The 15,342-nt window shown below is 39.7% G+C and overlaps 2 protein-coding genes across 12 annotated transcripts in view; one reads left to right on the forward strand and one right to left on the reverse strand.

Annotated features, from left to right (window-relative positions):
- The window catches only part of relch (RAB11 binding and LisH domain, coiled-coil and HEAT repeat containing), a 36,581-nt gene extending 34,831 nt beyond the window's left edge, over window positions 1-1,750 (reverse strand). For 6 of the 9 annotated variants that reach the window (XM_085287409.1, XM_085287408.1, XM_085287404.1 and 3 more), the window contains exon 1: window positions 1,199-1,746. In XM_085287409.1, the coding sequence (XP_085143535.1) occupies window positions 1,199-1,652 (454 nt within the window). In that variant the 5' untranslated portion in view covers window positions 1,653-1,746. Of the gene's footprint in view, window positions 1-1,198 lie in introns of all 9 variants that reach the window. The other 3 variants (XM_085287405.1, XM_085287406.1, XR_014893928.1) reach the window with 2 other exon arrangements.
- Window positions 1,409-15,093, forward strand: pign (phosphatidylinositol glycan anchor biosynthesis, class N). Of its 3 annotated transcripts, XM_085287410.1 has the most exons (29): window positions 1,409-2,405; window positions 2,712-3,030; window positions 3,176-3,297; window positions 3,446-3,544; window positions 3,642-3,748; window positions 3,985-4,109; window positions 4,277-4,407; window positions 4,504-4,623; window positions 4,728-4,768; window positions 4,873-4,932; window positions 5,024-5,116; window positions 5,246-5,301; window positions 7,098-7,176; window positions 7,430-7,612; window positions 7,717-7,856; window positions 8,228-8,327; window positions 8,457-8,549; window positions 8,905-8,996; window positions 9,457-9,562; window positions 9,646-9,754; window positions 9,906-10,008; window positions 10,107-10,209; window positions 11,854-11,940; window positions 12,178-12,233; window positions 12,469-12,544; window positions 12,902-12,975; window positions 13,266-13,308; window positions 13,418-13,470; window positions 13,574-15,093. In XM_085287410.1, exons 2-29 carry the CDS (start codon window positions 2,804-2,806, stop codon window positions 13,695-13,697), a joined length of 2,802 nt encoding a protein of 933 aa, XP_085143536.1. In that variant the 5' UTR covers window positions 1,409-2,405; window positions 2,712-2,803; the 3' UTR covers window positions 13,698-15,093. The 3 variants fall into 3 exon arrangements, 1 of the variants encoding a protein (XP_085143536.1); XR_014893929.1 differs by lacking the exon at window positions 13,574-15,093 and having other exon boundaries at window positions 10,107-10,198; window positions 12,178-12,975; window positions 13,418-13,449; XR_014893930.1 differs by lacking the exons at window positions 12,902-12,975; window positions 13,266-13,308; window positions 13,418-13,470; window positions 13,574-15,093 and having other exon boundaries at window positions 10,107-10,198.
- Window positions 15,094-15,342: the final 249 nt, after the last annotated feature.

Below are 15,342 nucleotides of genomic sequence, written 5' to 3' on the forward strand. Positions count from 1 at the left end.
GTGGAAGGGAGATTTATTTCTGTTAAATTAGTGTGGTGAACAATGAATGTAGGTGTAACATAATTCAATTTACTACCTATAAGCTTCCTAATCTATCACACATCTAAAATTATAGAATTATAAGATTATAAATTCTATTAATGAAGTCTACAATGAATTCATGAAGTAAATACAATAATAAATGTTGAGTCAACACATTTCTAAATGTTAGACCAATATATTTTCATCTGGTCATTTTTTAATGCTAATGGTCTATCATTGTAGCCAATTTGCTAATCCTTTAATGTCAAGACATTATGCTGAGTGCAAATACATTCACTTGACTCACTGGTATGAAGTGGGGCCACAACAAATGTTTTTGCTGCTATTTAACAAGATTTAACTCTTTAGTTACTGCTTCTACTATAGCAGGTGCTGTTTATTTGTGGATGAGGCTGTGACCATGGGTACCATTTGCATAGCAGGTCTGCCTAAGGTCCTTGCTGCCAGACTCTTCAACTGCTGTGTTGGTGCATGGTGATTAATGAAAATGAGTCTTGTAAATGGATTAGGGTGCAACAGATGTACACATTTTACATAATAACATTTTATCTCCCTAGCTGGGTAGACGCAACCTGTGTAGAGCAACACAACCATTTACAAGACACTTTGCTCCTGGACCAGATGATACAGCTTCAAACTAATTCAGAAAGCCTGAAGCCTGTTTTATCATTATTACAAGACTGTAGAATTCTCCTTCGTTCAAATGTGCTATTTGAGCAATACTGTGGTTCAGGGAAAGGCAAAAGCTGTTCGTACAGGCACCCGCTTCTTCTCCTTCCTCTCTTTTGTTTTCTATAGCCGATATTGACCTCTGACGGGTGTTTTCCTACAGGGCTAAATTACACTTGGGCGATCACTACAGGTCACCAGCATTATTACGCTACCAGTATTTATCTTTCAGTGAGTAGTTAATGTTTAATGCCTTGTCACAACTCTGTGTTAGTCTGTCATCTCACGACTGACCCACAAAACCCAATAGCTGGCTGCGGCCCTGGAGCTGAAGAGCAGGTGCAGCAAACAGATCTCAAGCTATCGTAGCCAATGATTAAAGCTAACGTTAGCCAGCTGATGGGCTAACTCTGTTTCATACAACATCAATACAGAGCTAGCGAACAGCTACATATGTAGCACTAAGAGAGCAGCTAACGACACTTACTCAGTGGTCCTCCAGGTCCGAGTACCTGGTCTTTGGCAGGTGGAGTACCGCTCTGTCGTTCGAAGTTGCCAGGGTTGGAGAAATAATCCCTCAGCCGGGGGAGCTCTCTGCCTGCTTCCAGCAGTTCGGTGTGAAACTCCAAGGCCGTGAGGATGTATTGGTCCCGCAATAACTGGGCAGCGATGACATCTACAGATACCCGCGTCTCGGCGCTGCCTGCCATAGCGGAGGTGGCGGCGGCCGACGCCGAGATGCCCTCACCGCTGGGGCTCGTCCGGTTGCTAGACAGCAGGAGCGACGGAGGCTCTGCGTCTGCAGGCGGAGAGAAAGGATTGCCTGGCGGTGGTCCTGGCGCCCCGTCACTCGGACTCCGCTCTGTGTCAACTGTTTCGTTAGGGCGCCGTTCGGCCTCTTCTTCAGAATCACTGAGATTAAATGGGTTCACCGACGCCATTTTTGCCCTAAAGAGATTTTTTTTTTTTAAAGCTAGCTAAGCTAATCACACCCGCTGCTTCCTGAATGGATATTAGGTTAGCTAAGGTTTGGTAGGTGGAAGAGGAGGAAGAAGAAGAAATGCGAAGCTACGATTGGTCAAATGTAAGAGACGCTACTCCCAAAGCCCGCCCCTTTTATGGAATACTGGAAAAGTATTGGGTACATTTGATGTAGAGAGGAAAACTAGGCAGGGCACATTTGACAGCTGATAGCAATTGCTAGCTACTATGCTGTCAAAAAAAAGCTGCGCTCAAACCATTTCTATTAAAAATGCACTTCACTGCAAACAAAACAAATAAATAAGGGCTGCTTATTTTTTATTACATTTCGTAATAGGTAAACTTGAAGTGAATCGTTTAATTTAAACTACACTACCCACAATGCAGCTACAAACCACTACGTCAACACACAACGTCAAAAACGAGTGACAACAAGGAAGTGAATGCTCATGCTGCCTGAATTTCTTGTAGTAATCTTCTTAAACAGGGAGACATTTGGTTTTAGGTCGATCTTTTTTTAGGTTGATCTGTCTGGTTCTCTGAGCATGTTCTTGGCGATCTACGAAGTGACAATGGAAGCTAAAGCAGTGTGAATCTATGAACTTGTAGTAGTAGTAATAGTAGTAGTAGATAGGTTGGTCACTCACTCATTCATTCTTTAACGGAACATTATTCCCGTTTTTATGATCAAAATCCGCAGACGTTACATGCAGGTAAGACTCTTTTCATGGCCTGTTTTTCTAAGTTACTTTCTTGTTACCAGTGGTAAGTTGGCTGGACCATTAAAATATTCCGAATTAAACATTAAAGCCTTTTTTTAACGTTGCTTAATGGCATATGGTGAATGAAGGATTAAGCTGCTCTTAAGACCGCATACTTTGGCTTAACAAGCCTATATTATTCTGAAACCTTCTAATGCCCCTTCTATTGGCTTTAACTTCTTAATCCCGATTGCAAATGCAGGCTGTGAGTTGTCTTCATTCTATTCCATTTTTTTTTTTAATTTTTCCTTCTTCTAGTCACCTCTTTTCACTTCCAAGTGAATTAAATCTACCCTGCTTGTCCTCAAGTAAACCCTCAGTTGTTCCTCGGTGTGGCTTTGGCACCCAAAATGAGGATGATCACCTTCTTTGTGATTGGGCTGACAGTCCACGTGGTCTTCTTCATCTCTATCTTTGATATCTACTTCACCTCTCCTCTGGTCCATGGCATGACACCCCACTCCACACCCCTGGAACCCCCTGCTTCCAGACTGGTGTTAGTGGTGGCCGATGGTCTCAGAGCAGACAGTCTCTTCACCCTGCTCCCTAATGGCTCATCCAGGACACCATACCTGAGGTCAGGAAACCAATACAAAGAAATAAATTTTGATGTGGAGTTTGGGTCTGTTTAATTATTCTTGTAAGGTGATGCCATTTTTACAGCATGTCTTTTCATTCCCCCTGTTTGCATAAGCATATGTGCTTCTGTTTCCATATTTCAGGAGTATAATAGAGGACAAGGGGACCTGGGGTGTGTCACACACACGTGTGCCTACCGAGTCTCGGCCCGGTCACGTTGCTCTCATTGCTGGCTTCTATGAGGATGTTAGTGCAGTTGCTAAAGGTGTGTGCATGATGGTTTTTGTTTTTTGTTTTTTTGTTGTTTTTTACATGGTAGGAAGAGAAATGCTCAGCGACTTGGAGAGATTACTCTCTATTGTATGTGTTTCTCTGTGGCATTCTACTGTGACCATTTATGTGCTTGTTTTCAGGCTGGAAGGAAAATCCTGTAGAATTTGACTCTGTGTTTAATGAGAGCAGACACACCTGGTGCTGGGGCAGCCCTGATATCCTACCTATGTTTGCCAAAGGTACACAAGCATCACAAACAGAACCATTAATCTACACAATAGAAAAAAAACATTAAATCACATATCTGAGCAAACATGTTTCCTTTGGTTATTTCAGGCGCTAGTGGGGACCATGTGTATACCCACACATACCCGGCAGTGGAGGAGGACTTTGCCTCCACAGATGCATCCAAGCTAGACAGCTGGGTGTTCACTCAAGTCAAAGTATGTAGTGGAAGTATTAGCATAAAAAAATATTTTATGATTGATCTATTGATATTAACTACAGGTTTACCCACAAAAACACATTTTATAAAGACTGTGTTTTATGTGTATTATGTGTGTCATGTGTCATGCAGTGAAATATAACCCAACTTGGAGTCATTGCAGAATTTCATTTACAGAATTGATCCACATGGATTTCCTGAATAAGCCTAAAATTATTTAATATTTTTCAACAGTCCTTCTTTAAGTCTGCACAGTCTAACTCCACTCTGAAGGCCAGCCTATGGGAGGATAAAAATGTCTTCTTCCTGCATCTGCTTGGAATTGACACTAATGGACATGCTCACAGACCAATGTCGCAGTAAGTAGTTAACCTTGTATTAAGAGCTGCTGATTTTTAATTTTTTTTTATTTTTTAACCTTTGGGCAGTTGTGCAGTGGTTCTTAGTCGTGTTAACAAATTCATCCAAATAAGCATTCTCTCATCCAGCTGCATCTTTGTCTTCTATTTTGTCTTTTTTCCCCCAGAGAATACCTAGACAATATTGGTCTAGTAGATGCAGGTGTAGCTGAAGTGGTGTCTATAATAGAGGACTTCTTCGACAATGATGGCAGAACAGCCTATGTGTTTACCTCTGACCACGGCATGACAAACTGGGGTAAACTTGTTTGTGTATCTAAATGTTTTGCTGCCTGCTAGCGAGTTTTCTATTACAGTTTTCTATTTTGGCATGTTTGTGTGCGTTTGTCTCCAGGTTCCCACGGTGCGGGCCATCCTTCTGAAACGCTAACCCCTTTAGTGGCGTGGGGAGCTGGGGTTCAGAAAGCCAAGGGAGCCACAGAACCCCAACCATACAATGATGGGTTCCTACAAGGTACGTTCAAACACTTTTTTTTTAAGATTTAAATTTACAACCGATACCCTCCAGTTTGTCTGTTTTACTTTGTCTAAATGATTGTCCTGGTTTGTTTCTTTTAGACTGGAAACTGGAGCATCTTCGTAGAGTCGACGTCAGTCAGGTAAAGCTCATGGAAATTTAAACTTTTTAACAATTTCCTGTCATCAGTTGTATTAAAGTGTAATATTTGTGTGTCTTCGTTGTTTGTTTGGGTTTTTTTGGCAGGCTGACATTGCTCCGCTCATGGCTTCCCTCGTTGGTGTGCCTATTCCTGTTAACTCTGTTGTAAGTCAGAGACAAAATCAGCCATTTAATGGGAAATGTTCAATAATTTTTCAAGTCTTTGTTACATGTTTTGTCTGTATTTGTTTTTCAGGGCGTGTTACCTCTTCTCTACCTCAACAACAGTGAGCGGTTCATGGCTGAGAGCATGTACACTAATGCTATTCAAGTACTGGAGCAGTTCAAGGTATAACAGCATCTGCTTTGGCTAACAAAATGCTTATCAACTATCTGTCATGTCTTTTATTATTCTATATGACACTGTGATCTAAACTGATGGTAAAGCTGTGTTTTTACTGTGTGTGTTTATTTGTAGATGAAAATGATGCAGAAAAAGGAGACAACCTTATCTTTTCTCTTCACCCCATACCAGTACGTACAGTAACTAACTGATGTTTTTCTAACAAAAATCCAATCAGAAGAACATGAATTTGCTTTTCACCGTGGCCTGTTGTGTTTACTGTGACCTCATAGATAGTGTAAAGAGAATAGATTAAAAGAGTCATTTGCAAAGAATTAATTGGCAGAAACAAAAGTATTTGTAACGTAAATGCTGTGTTTTTATATCAATCCCATTTCCAGAAAAGTTGGGATATGTTCTAAAATGTTTTTAACCTCCAAACTCTTTCATGGCATGCATTTTTAATTTCTCTTAGCTATTTGTGCTGTTTGGGACCTGATGAATGTAAAAACAAAGAATTACCAATCTATTTTTTTTTTTTTTTTTACTGATTTTTGTTTCTGAGAAAAAATAGATCCACATATGAAGACATTTGTTTTAAATTTTGATAGAACAGTAGCAGTATAACGTCCTCGTAAGTGGATATCAGGCCCTTGTAGAGCAAAATTTAGTATTTTTGTCTAGACAACCCAAAATGTGATGTCCACATATGTGGATGCCAGGTCCTAGGAAGTTAAAAAATACAAATCTGTGATATGTTAATTCACGTGAACATATATTCAAGTGACCAAAGTACAAAGATGTTGGAAGATTTCCTGACCTACTTAATTGTTTTTTGTAAATGTACCAAAATTTGAATTTGACAGGTGCAACACAGTAAACACAAAAGTTGGGATTGAGACATATTTACTGTTGTTTTTTTTTAACTGAGTGTTGTAGTTTTCCAGTTAGAAATTTTGTTCATTTTTACTTGGTTTAACCTGCGGTCATGTTGTCTGTAGGAAATAGATCCTAACAGGCAGCGCTCTGTGCCTCAGTCAGTGGTATCTACAGATGCAGCTCGCCCTGCTGTGGTCACTGATGCTCCTCTGTATCATCACAGATCCTTTTGCATTTTTCGCTGATAGCAATCTGGATAGTTGTTTTCATCATTGGCAAAGAGAACTCAGCGCTGTTTTCCAAAAACACAGAAATGTGGATTTATCTGTGCATAGCGCACAATGACACAGTCTTTCTGTCCTTCTGAGGTGAACCCTGACATAGAGAGCTCTATGCAACTGACATTTGACTTCCTCCTTCAATCATAATACAGTTTCAAGTTGCATTAGTGGATGTGGGTCTATGTTAAGTGACAGTGGTTTTCTGAAGTACTTCTGAGCCCCGGTGGCTATATTTATATTTATATATTTATATCACTGCAGCGTGACTGTTTCTAAGGCGGTGTAGCCTGAGGGCTCAAGCTGGTTTCAGTCTTGACCTTAGTGTGAGAAATGGTTTGAATTCTCTTAATCTTTTCATAGTGGTACATACTATAGATGTCTGAAGAAATTTCTTTGCAATAGTGCACTGAGAAATCTTTTCTTTTGAAATCTGGAGCAATTCTCTCATGAATAACACATAAGGAAATAAGGGATGAACCACAACCCACAAAGACTGAGTTTGTGGTGATTTCTAAATTTACCTTTACCCAATCAGTTACCCTGCTTAATCTGGTTCCTCTGAAGATATAAAGTTTTGGGGGGTTTTATTGCATTTTGGAAAAAATCCCAACGTTTCTGGAGACGGGGTTTGTACTTTCACAGTAAATTCTTTTGCTGACCCATTAAAAATCAGTCAATGTGACATTTAGATTAACTTCTGAGGTTATGCAGCACGAAGGCCAAGAATGTGTCCACTAACCAAACCACATATTCATGGCCGTATTTAAATTGCACACTTTCACACACTTCATCTGTTTTGCACCATCTTGCACCCTCTTTCTTCCCAGACTCCTGACTGAGTCAAAACAAGCAGAATTCACCCAGAAGGCCCGAATACTCATTCAGCTGGAGAAGTATGAGGATGCTGTGAGTATGGGGGGGTCTGTGGCTTTTAAATCTAATCATACTTTTACAATACGTGCAAAGCCAATTTCTAGATTTATTTTGATACTTTGATGAATTATTTAAACATTTACTGAACCTGTGTTCATAAACTAAAGTTTAACTTAAATGAACTACAGTAAATGCATTCTACATTATCGCTACTTTCTCCATCGTATGTTTTCTTCCGCTTAAGCAACAAATTAGGTTTTTGTCCCCCTATTTTGTCTCTTGTCAGATCTCTTTGTGCCAGTCTCTGATATCTCGCTCTCTGGAAGGCTTGGTTTACTACCACACCTACGACCGATTCTTCCTCGGTTGCAGTGTGGTGCTGGGATTTGTAGGCTGGACCTCATATGTCGTCTTAGTCATACTGAAGACTCACGCGAGTCTCAACAGACATCCTAATCTCACTAAACAGGTTAGGATATACAGTAGATTGTAATCCCTCAAGATGCCTTCCACCCAAACAAGTCTGCACAACCCGAATGTCTTGTTAAGTTGGTATTTTTCTCCTGTGTGCAGATTCCTGGCCGTAACTTGGCAAGGCTGTGCACGTGTGTGGCAGTGGTGATCACACTCTTCCTGCTTATTCAAAGAAGCCCCATAACCTACTATATTTACTGCCTGCTGCCTATCCCTGTGTGGTATTCTGTTCTGAAAGAGTAAGTAAAAGACACATTCAAAATAATGCAAACTGGATTTAAAAAATGTACAAAACAAGTTTGTTCAGATGCATTCAGTCAATTTACAATAATTTGTATATTTACTATAGTCACAGAACCCTGATATTAAAACACACGCAAAAGGATCACATCAGTCAGTGAATACAGCAGCTTTTCACTGGATCTAATTAGCCTCACACAGGCTTGTATGCACATCTGGCTCAGGTGGAGTGAAGTGCTAATTAGATCCTTTGAACTGGCGTTTTATGCATTCATGGTTCTCCTATGTAAAAGGGATAAAGAGATGTTTTATTCTTCATCTCATCCTTTTATGACAGGAAAAAGTAATCCCCTCAATGATCTATTTTTAGGTCTGGAACTCTGAGAGATTTGATTCAGACAGCCCCTTCTCTCCCACTGTGGAAATGTCTGGGCTATTTTGTGCTGGTGGCGTTTGGGATTGAGCTGCTGGTAGGTGTCTTTAAATCTGCTGTGTTAAAGGCATCCTTCTGCATAAGTGCACAAAATTTCACTTGTGTATCATTAACTGTAAGAAATAAACCTGGATGCTGCATGGCTGTTTATTTTTGCTGCCCCCAGGTGGTGAGCTTCTTCCATCGCGCCATGCTGACTGTAGGGCTGGCTGTTCTCTCTCTCTGGCCCTTCTTGTCGGGGCTTTTTGGCAAGGCTAAGGTAATTTACAGATTAGCCAGATAAAAGCAGGAAAATGTGTGTTATAGCTGTTTTTAATATCCATCCCTGTTTTGGTTATGGACAGCACTGTTTCTCCAATAATATATATATCTACATATATATATTTATAGATATATATATATTATGAGTAAACAGAGTTACAAAAAATGCCTAATCATTAATAAGAAATGTCTAGCCATTCTAATTCTTCTTATGTGTCTATAACTAGAGTGTTATTGGTACTGCTTGCCTAAAACAGTAGATAATTATAAAGGTAATTATTAAATATAGATACACAATGGTAAATGTGTCAAAGTGGAAGACAGCATTTCTTTTTGTCTCTGTTTCGGTGCAGTCACGCTCACTGAGCTGGCTTGTGGGCTGTCTGTGTCTAGCTGCTTTCCCCCTCATGCCTGTTGTGGGTAGAGAACCTAACATACATCTGGTGTGAGTACTTCCTTTATTTGTATATATTTATCTGAATATTTACCGCAATATCCTATCACGGAAAAAACTGAGAGCCCAATTCATGCCAGGTTAGGTAGGTGAGTTTCAGTAAATTAGAACATCTGCAAAACAGATCAGGAAGATAAAATGTGACTGGAATCTGCATCATATTAGTGATGCAAATATCCATCACAATATTCAAATATAAAACCCCCAAAAACTGTGGAGCCACGAGCATCCACCCCCAGTTAAAGGAAACTGAATAGACTTACTGTTAAAAGTTAAAGTCCCACCATGGTTACTTTCTCTATATATAAACAGACGGGAAATTTGAAAGTGGTACATTTGAAAACGAGGAATGATTAAACTGCTACACAATACCGTCTTTCCACAACGAGCTGTGTGTACAAACTATCCATGTTTTTGAAAGTACAGTAACACATCCTGTTTGTCAACTCAGTACCTGTGCAGGTCTGCTCGCTCTTTTCACCTCAGCTTGCTACCTCTGGTCATCTCGACGGAGGACACCGCTGCACCTCGGTGACAGACCACAGTTTGTCATACAGGTACATGTCACTGTGGGCATATGTGTTTTTGTGTGTGTTACTGCATTTGCTAATACTGATTAATTACCTGTCAAACCCGGCAGATGCTCCTTGTTGCTGTGTGTGCATACGTGCCATCCCTCACACACTCCAGCCTGCAACAGAAACAGGGCCTACCCCTTCTTAATCAGATCATAAGTTGGAGCACATTAGGTGGGTTGGTTGCAAGTGGCCACAAGATACTTGGGATCTAGAATGGTTTACTTTTTAAATATTGATCGCATACGTAAGCTATACCTCAAAAGACGTTAAAACATCATATCGCTGACACCCAAGTAACCTCTGACAACTCTTCTCTCTACAGCATCTTCTATATTTGTTCCTTTGCTGAGCTCAACACGACTTTTTCATCGACTCCTCAGCATATTCTTGTCTCTCACTTCCACCTACCTGCTGCTTAGCACTGGGTAGGACAACACATTGATGCTTTAGTTGTGTCTTGTGCAGAGTTGCACCACCGCAGCAAAGCTGTAAAATGATATTTCTATTTTTGTCTCCCTCACAGGTCAGAGGCTTTGTTCCCCCCTGTGTTATCCTGGTTAATGTTTGTGTGGATTAACATCGAACAGGAAGCCTTGCTTGCTCAGGGCATGTCTGGTAGGCAAGAGGTAGAGCCATTGTTTTTCCCTTTGTAATAGAAAACTTTTGCAAACCAAAAGCTTTGGGAAGCTATCATTTATGTATGTATTTAATTGTGAAGGTCATATTTTCCATTTTACTGATATAACTCCAATTCACAACGACAGCCACTTCACAGAGCTTTATATTGTAAGGTAAAAACCATACAATCTCAGAAAGAAAACCTCAACAGTCAACTGACATGAGGAAGCACTCAGTAATCGTGGAAAGCAAGAACCCCCTTTTAACAGGAAGAGATGTCTGGCAGAACCAGGCTAAGGGAGAGGCTGTTTGCTATGAGCAGTTTGAGGATGAGGGGAAAGAGATGAGAATGAACAGAGCTTAGAGAGAACACAGAAAATTCAAATTGCAGGAAAGAAAAGACACAGGTCTTAAAGTCCATGTCTCATTGTGGCCGGGTTTACAGTAGAGGTGCAACGGATCACGGTTGATCCGAAATCCGAACTGATCCCACTCCACGGTTCGGTACGCACGTGATCCAAAGATTCGAAAAAGAAAAAAAAAGTATGTGTATGGTGCGCGTGGTCAGTCTGTCAAGCGGTAGTTATGGCCAGCGCTAGCGGTTCAAGTGGCAGAGCAAAGGAGTTTGCGGCATTTAAGCAGCCCTTTGCTGACCAATCCGACCGGGCTAAAGCTATTACAAAAGCTACTGGGGTGTTTAGTTGTGCAAAACAAGGGGTTTAAACTGTGATGAACGTGCTTGAGCCACGCTATGATATCTCGTTGCGCATCCACTTCAGTGTGACAAGATCGTTCCAAGCATGTATGAGCAGGAGAAGTTTAAAGTTATGGCTGAACTGTCCCAGGCATCTTCTGTTGCTCAAACTACAAATGGGTGGACCTCCAGGGCAAAGGAAAGCCACGTGACCATGACCGCTCGTTATATCACAGCGGAGTGGCCCTGTACTGCCCTATAGATCACATTAGATTAGATGAAACTTTATCCCTCGGGTGGGTTCCTCCGGGAAATTCAGTTTCCAGTAGCACAGCACCCACAGAAGTTGCAGAATGTGAGCAGAAATATACCATATATATAAACACAGAGAATACAAAAGGGATAAAAAGAATAAATAGGAATAAGAATACAAGGGAACGGCACATTTCAAGTATTGTGAGTCTATTACACCGTTGGTTATTAACAAAAACTATTGCACAGTGAAAAGGCACTACAGCTTACTTGTTCGCCCCTCCTTTGTCCCCGTTTCCCCTCCCTCTCCCCTCCAGCGAGGAGTTAAACAGTTTGTTGGCATGTGGGACAAAGGACTTTTTAAGTCTGCTGGTCCTTGACTTTGGGAGAAGCAACCTGTCACTGAACAGACTCCTCTGGTTGTTTATGGCCGTGTGCAGAGGATGCCCAGCATGGTCCATAATGTCCATATTGCACCTTAATTTGTTTTTATATAAGTGCGTGGAATGAGTCTTCAGTTGAATGTTTTTTAATAGGCAAAGTAAATGGCGAGTTGAATTTTTGTCTTTTTTTTTTTTTCTATTTTTGCTGATCCGAAAATTGATCCGATCCGTGACTTAAAACCGATCTGATCCGAACCGTGAGATTTTTGATCCGTTGCACCACTAGTTTACAGACATGCATGTTTTTTTTCTTTTTCCTCCAGTTATCCACCATCGATTTCTCTGCAAACATCGACATCACCAAGATTCGACAGCTGAAGCTGGATGACATCCGAAGGTCCTATTTTTTTGTATCCTTGTTAAGACCAGTCGCAAGTTCGCAACAATGTTAGTTCGCCGAAGCACAGAAGCGCATTGGGCTCATTAGAGTCTGTGGGTGATGTTCAGGCTGGATTTGATCAAATAAGATGTAGTATTAAAAATGTAATATAAAAGTTTTTTATGTTTAAAGTGTACAATCGGACAAAAAAAAATCAACTTGGTTCATTCTCACATTGGGCATTACCTTGACTTCACCTTTTCTTCAGGTATTTTTTATAATAACAGCATTTTTTGGCACAGGAAACATTGCGTCCATAAACAGGTATATGCATTATAGTATTTTTGTGTGAGTGTGAGAGTGTCATACAGGAAGGGGATAAGAAAAAAAAGTCAGTTCTGACAAATTTCTTTTCTATGCACTATATGTTTTGCACCAAACATAGAGTACGTTAGTGTGTATATTCTACAACACGAGGTCCATTTTCTTCTCTGAAAAGTTAAAGATTCTAGTCTGGTGTCTGTAGTCACTTTGTGTACTTCTGTTTCCCTTTGCCTAGTTTTGACCCAGCATCTGTTTATTGTTTCCTCACTGTTTTCAACCCTTTCATAATGGGAGGGTTGATGATGTGGAAGGTACTGTACTCTTAAACATTTCCTTTTTGTGATATGTATTGTGCTTCCCCAAAAGGGGAAGGAGTCTTGCACATTATGACAAGTCATGATCTATTCATATTCTGCTTGAGAAGTAAGCTTAAATACGGTTTAACCTGCCTTTCTTTTTCGCTCATGTTAATTTGTTTTAACAGCCATGACCTAGCCCATTAATTTCTGTATCTTTTTTTACATTTATTGTACGGAGAATTTAGGCAGACAGATTTGTAATAGAAATTTTTAGCATCATACGTCTAAACGAGTTTATATAATAATGTGTTTATTTCGAGTCATTTAATAGAATCCTGCATTTCCTTAAATTGTCATCTGTTCTTCCAGGTTATCATTCCATTCATCATAGTTATGTGTACATTTGAGACCATCCAAGTTGCAACACAGCTATCATCAAGGAGGTAACGCTTCGCTTCCTCATCTAAAATTATAAATTTAGTCTTTTAATTCTTGAATTAACTCTTTGAATTTGTTGGAAACGTTGAATCACTGATCTGATTCTGTCTGTAGAGTTAAAGTACGTTCTGTTTGCTTTGTTAGACATGACTCTTAAACCTTGAGGCATCTAAAATAACTATAGTAAATGGCCCAGGATCATCTAGTTCCTCCTTCATTGTGCATGAAAAGGTTTAAATGCACTGACCAATGTGTGCTCCTTAATGTTTAAATCTCTCTTATTTTTATTTTGCAGTTTGTTCCTCATCGTCCTGGTTATCTCTGACTTGATGGCTCTGGTAATGCAGGTTTAATGTTGATCTTTTATAAAAGACTTTCTCTCGTCCACTGTTAAGCAAACTGCACATGAGGCTCAAATAGATTTTAACTCACTCTTGCTCTCCTCAGCATTTTTTCTTCATGGTGCAGGACTATGGCAGCTGGTTGGACATTGGCACAAGGTAATGAAACTTGGACATGCATTTAAAACCATGTCTTATCAATCTCTTGTTTGGGTGTCTGCGATGCATCGAAAACATGCTAAGCTTCCTCTGTCTTTTACAGCATTAGTCACTATGTGATAGTGATGTCAATGACGATCTTTCTCATGTTGCTGAGTGTGGTTACACATGTTCTCACTTCACAAAGACTCGTCCTGTGGAGGCAACGCAAGATGCACTTCCCCTAGTAAATGTTACCATGTGTCTTAAACACGATATTTATCAGTGTACCTATTTAACTGTCTTATTTCAGATATGTTTTATGTTTTGTCATATTGTTTTAATTTTTATAATAGACAAAATGGAAAATAATCTTAGGAACCTAAATAATGCGATACTTTTTTTGCAGAGTGGCCTAAGACCTTTGCACAGTACTGTGTTGTGTTCTTTGGTACAAATGCACTCAGTCTTAGTTTCATTTGTGAATTTGTAATAGGCTGCTGCAAATATGACTGTGAATTGGGTTTTTGATGAGGGTGTTGATTTGCAACATAATACAATGGGACTGTACCTCAGTAAGAAAAAACTTTGGCCACATGTTGCTTGTCACATTTAAATATTTTACTCTGTACATGTTTCTCTGAAAGGGTTAAATCGTGTAAACAAATGAGGAAAAGCATTAGTAATGATAATTGATTTATGAAACGCATGCAAAAAGCAAACAAATGCTTTTGTGTGTGTTATTCTGCTTTTTCATGATTTCATGCTGCTACGATAAATGGTCTGGTGAAAGTATGTAACATGAGACTTCATAACGCTGCCTAAAATGTATGTTTCTTTAGTGTGAAAAGGGATGTTTTAACTTATTTTGACTACGTGTGTATCAATAAAACTGAAGGATTGGCGTGCAAACGTGTGTTTAAGAGAATTTAATTGTCGCGTGAAAACTTGAGTTGCAAATTGTTGACTTTTTCCATCATTTTAGACGTTTGGTTGTCTTCGCAACAGTGCATATTAGTAAAGATGACCTATTTAAACAAAATCAAAAATCAAACTGACAGGGAATTCTTAAGGAGTGACGAGAGGTTCTTTAACATCTAATGGAGTGTGGTGTCAACATCTCTGGCAGAATCAGGGCCAGGAAGGTGCAGAAGTTGGTGGGTAATTGTGCAAAAAGGCTGGGGCAACAGTTTTTAGGACAAGGGTTCTTTTTGCAATGAAAACAAACGATTGAACACTTTAATATTTGGCCCTCTATGCACTAGTAGTGCAGTAGAGCTACATTTGTTCAAAAATAGACATCAGTTGGACTTAAAGCTAACTAGAAAAAAATAAAAGATGAGGTAAATGTTCTTAAAATAAGCGCAAACCTAAATCAGAATATAACAGTATTAATTGTGGCAAAAGTGTAACTGAACAAATTCTATGTTTACTGTGTGCGGTTATACGCAGGATCAAATAAACCAACCTTTAAAAAACCATCGATGTTGGACAGCGTTGGTAGGTAAATGTTTGCAGCATGCACACTAAGCTTGTGGTCGGAGTGATGCGAAGGTGTTTTCCTGTTTAGTAAAGTGGACTGTGGTGTTAATTGGATCTTTTATGTTGACATCTTTGCAACTGTGGTGCAAAGTCAAAAGCTTATAAATTCCTATGATATTAGTTGGAATCACAATATACAATGTGCTGTATATGTCATATGACTTGTAACTTGTCTTTGCACTTTGTTGTTACTAAATAAATCTGTCAACATCACAGCTAGCATTACCACATCCTGACTAACTTCTCTTTTGAATAAGCAAGTAGATGACTTTGTCTAGCAAGCGCAAAAGCAAATGTTTCAAAGTTGTAACCAGGTTCAAAAGTATTTGGATGATGCCAAATACTGCCTCT

Source organism: Mchenga conophoros, linkage group LG9 (assembly GCF_057382185.1).
Source record: "Mchenga conophoros isolate Kocher_MC1m ecotype Shallow Benthic linkage group LG9, M_conophoros_male_GT1.1, whole genome shotgun sequence".
Classification (NCBI taxonomy): Eukaryota; Metazoa; Chordata; class Actinopteri; order Cichliformes; family Cichlidae; genus Mchenga; species Mchenga conophoros.